This window comes from Haliotis rubra, unplaced genomic scaffold (assembly GCF_003918875.1).
Source record: "Haliotis rubra isolate DU_JTF1 unplaced genomic scaffold, ASM391887v1 Scf1008, whole genome shotgun sequence".
In the NCBI taxonomy this organism is placed as follows: Eukaryota; Metazoa; Mollusca; class Gastropoda; order Lepetellida; family Haliotidae; genus Haliotis; species Haliotis rubra.
Window position 1 is genome coordinate 99,013 of NW_025764902.1, and position 3,051 is coordinate 102,063.

The following is a 3,051-nucleotide window of genomic DNA, read 5'->3' on the forward strand; positions in this document are numbered from 1 at the left end:
ATATTGGATGGTAATGTACTTACTTTCTTTGAATCAGTCAATAGAATTAATGACATGATTGTCTCAGTATGATTTCATTATTTTACATCCAAAAGGTATTGTAACCATGATCAGAATTTGGTTACAGTTTCATATTTTGTAATATGTGATATGATATTGTTTATTCCATTACATGCGCTAAAATATTGATTACTATGACAGGGACTAATCATTTTGAGGCTGAACTTAGATAAAGATATTTCATTAAATGCCTTGCACAGTTAATGATTTTCTCTCTCTACACCATGTATGCCACCCCAATGAAATTAAACATCAGATTCTTTAACATTACTTTTTGTCAATCTGCTTGTAGATTGGTATCATGGTATTGTGAAAAAAGGGTTTCTTGGACTACTTTTGAGTAGTGTGACTGGTCTGAGAATGCGATGATTTCTTTTTTCTGTTTGGTTACACTTCAATTATTTTATGGCACACAAGGGATAAGGACACCTCTGGTTTTTTTGTTGTCTAGGGGACATGACCTCTCCTGTGGGACCCCTTGGGAGAGTGATCCCACAAGTGTACCACCACCATGTTAGCACGGATATCTTAGCTACGTATGTGGTGTCAGATCAGAGAACAAGCGACGCCTTCATGGCGAAAATGGGCAAGGGCACATCGGTAATTGTGAAAAGTTATTCAGAGCAGGTTTATCCACACATCCTGCAAAACCTGACCCCTACTGGAGAGAAGGCTGTGGCAGAAATCCACCCATGGATACTGAACCTATTGATTGACTGGTGCAGTTTTGATTCAGTCATCTGCAGTCATCCTCTTGTGAGTTGGAATTTATTAAAACAGAAGATCTACTCTTTTTTAACTATGCGGATAGTTCATACGTCAACTAATTTATCCTCAAGCAATGTCACATGTAATCTGGTATGTTGTTTATTGTAACAAATGATGGAGTTACATCGTTTATCACTTCAATGTCATAACTTTCAGTGACATTTTACAGTTCAAAATACATGTTTGTGCCGATGTCAAACGACGGTAGTCAACATCTGCTTACCTTCCAGTCTGAGGAAGGGCCCATGGCAGATACTGAAAGGAATTCGGCAGTTCTGGTAGCCACAGAGCCATCGTGCAGCAGCCAGACTGTACAGTCAGCAGGAGACGGTTAGTAATGCTATTTGTTTGAAAGTTTTATCATATGATATTAGTAATGCATATAGTCTGCCAAACTCCACAACCAGACCAGTAGTATCAAATAAGATATTTTTGTACAAACAATACACAAATGGCAGTCTGCTCCAGTGAAAGTTGTTAAGTTGGAAGGTTTATTCTTATTTTGAATGTGTTCACTTATTGGAGAATGCGATGCTTTGTGGTTTCTCTCTATTTGTTACAGGTGACAACATTCATGTTATAGGTTGGTAATATATTTACTTTCAATAAACCAATCCATCATTCATGACATGATTGTCACATTATGATTTGTTAGATGTTAGCTAATTATGACCATAGTGGTTATTTTTTGTAAGATTGAACAAGTAGGCCAAGTAGTCAGTGAAATGAAATTGGTCAGCATTTTCATTACTCTTGAAAATCATTTATGTCAACATTTAGGGTGTGTAGCAATGTCATGTTGTAATAGATCATAGGTTAATCTTCATATCAAGAGAAGAAATATTATCATTTACAATGAGACTTATTTTGTTTTTACCATTTGTTACCTTCACAGGGCTCTAGATAAGTTTTCAACATCAGGAGTACGTACTCCTTATTTTTGCAGTATAGGAGTACTTGAAAACCTTAGGAGTATATTTCGAGTACTGAATGGAATTTAATGCAGTATCAGTAATATTGTGTTTCGTTTCATATATGCACCACAACATTGCTACTCTTGTGTAAATGGAGCATTAAACAATAAAATAATATGTTTTCAGATAAGTACATCTGTAAGTGATTCTGAGACTGTACACCACTGGTGTGGTGTGTATCTGCTAAGTTTTCTAAATTATTTCCCACCGTATCATGCATATGTTTTAGCTGTACATACGCCGATACGGCCCTTGTCTGGAGCCCTGCTTTCAGTTCTGTTTTGGTATTAATCTTGAATTAATTAATCTTCATGAATTAATCTTTCACAGATACACCACCTTTTGAATGGAATTGCCAGTCCACGAAGCTCCTGTTGGAAAAGTACCGGGAACATAAGGAAAAATTTAACAAACCCATCAAAAAAATATCTGTTTGGAAGATCATTGCAAACGAAATGCGAAACTTCGGCTATAACATCCTCCATTCTGATGCTGAGCGCAAGTTTCGGAATCTGAAAAGCCATTTCAAAAAGACCATTGCCCATAATAACAAAAGTGGGAATTCACGAAGTAAATGGGAATATTTTGATCAAATGTTTGAAATTCTGAAAGATGACCATGCTATCTTTCCTAAGGTTGTTAAAAGTACAATGGTGCCCGAATTCTCAAACACAAACCCTGAGCCCCAAAGTATTTCTCAAAACCAAAACACAGTTGAAAATGAATCAAATTCACTCACTCCCCCAAAGCCTTTAGGCAAGCAAAAGAGAAAATCAACTGCACCCCATTGGTTCCAGGTGCACATGGAACAACAAAAAAAAGAAAAAGAAGCCAGACTTGCTGCATTTCAGAAAATGCATGATGAGAATATGGAAATTCAAAAACAAAAGTTGGAAGAACTGCACAAAATGAATGCAGCATTCATGCAATACTTACAAAATCTAAAATGAATTATGTCATGACATGGAAACATCATAACAATAACAACAAGGAAAATGTGTTACGTCCAAATTATTCACTTTAGTATTCGTTAGTAAATATCTATATTTCCTCCAGATATATCCAAAAATCTTCCAAACAACAAAATTATGTCATTTTATACCAAATAATGAGTTGGTACTAACTTTAGATCTATGGTATTCAAAATTTCACCATAATTTAAACACTGGCTACAGTGCTTTGGACAACATTAGATTTGTCAACATAGTTGTCATTGTGGTCTATTTAACACACATGTATTAATGTTTTG

General features: G+C 35.6%; 1 protein-coding gene across 1 annotated transcript; it reads left to right on the forward strand.

The window, feature by feature from the left end:
- The first annotated feature begins 325 nt into the window (after positions 1–325).
- On the forward strand, positions 326–1,404 carry LOC124268144. The gene is made up of 2 exons (XM_046703167.1): positions 326–816; positions 1,059–1,404. Exons 1-2 carry the CDS (start codon positions 517–519, stop codon positions 1,161–1,163), a joined length of 405 nt encoding a protein of 134 aa, XP_046559123.1. The 5' UTR covers positions 326–516; the 3' UTR covers positions 1,164–1,404.
- Positions 1,405–3,051: the final 1,647 nt, after the last annotated feature.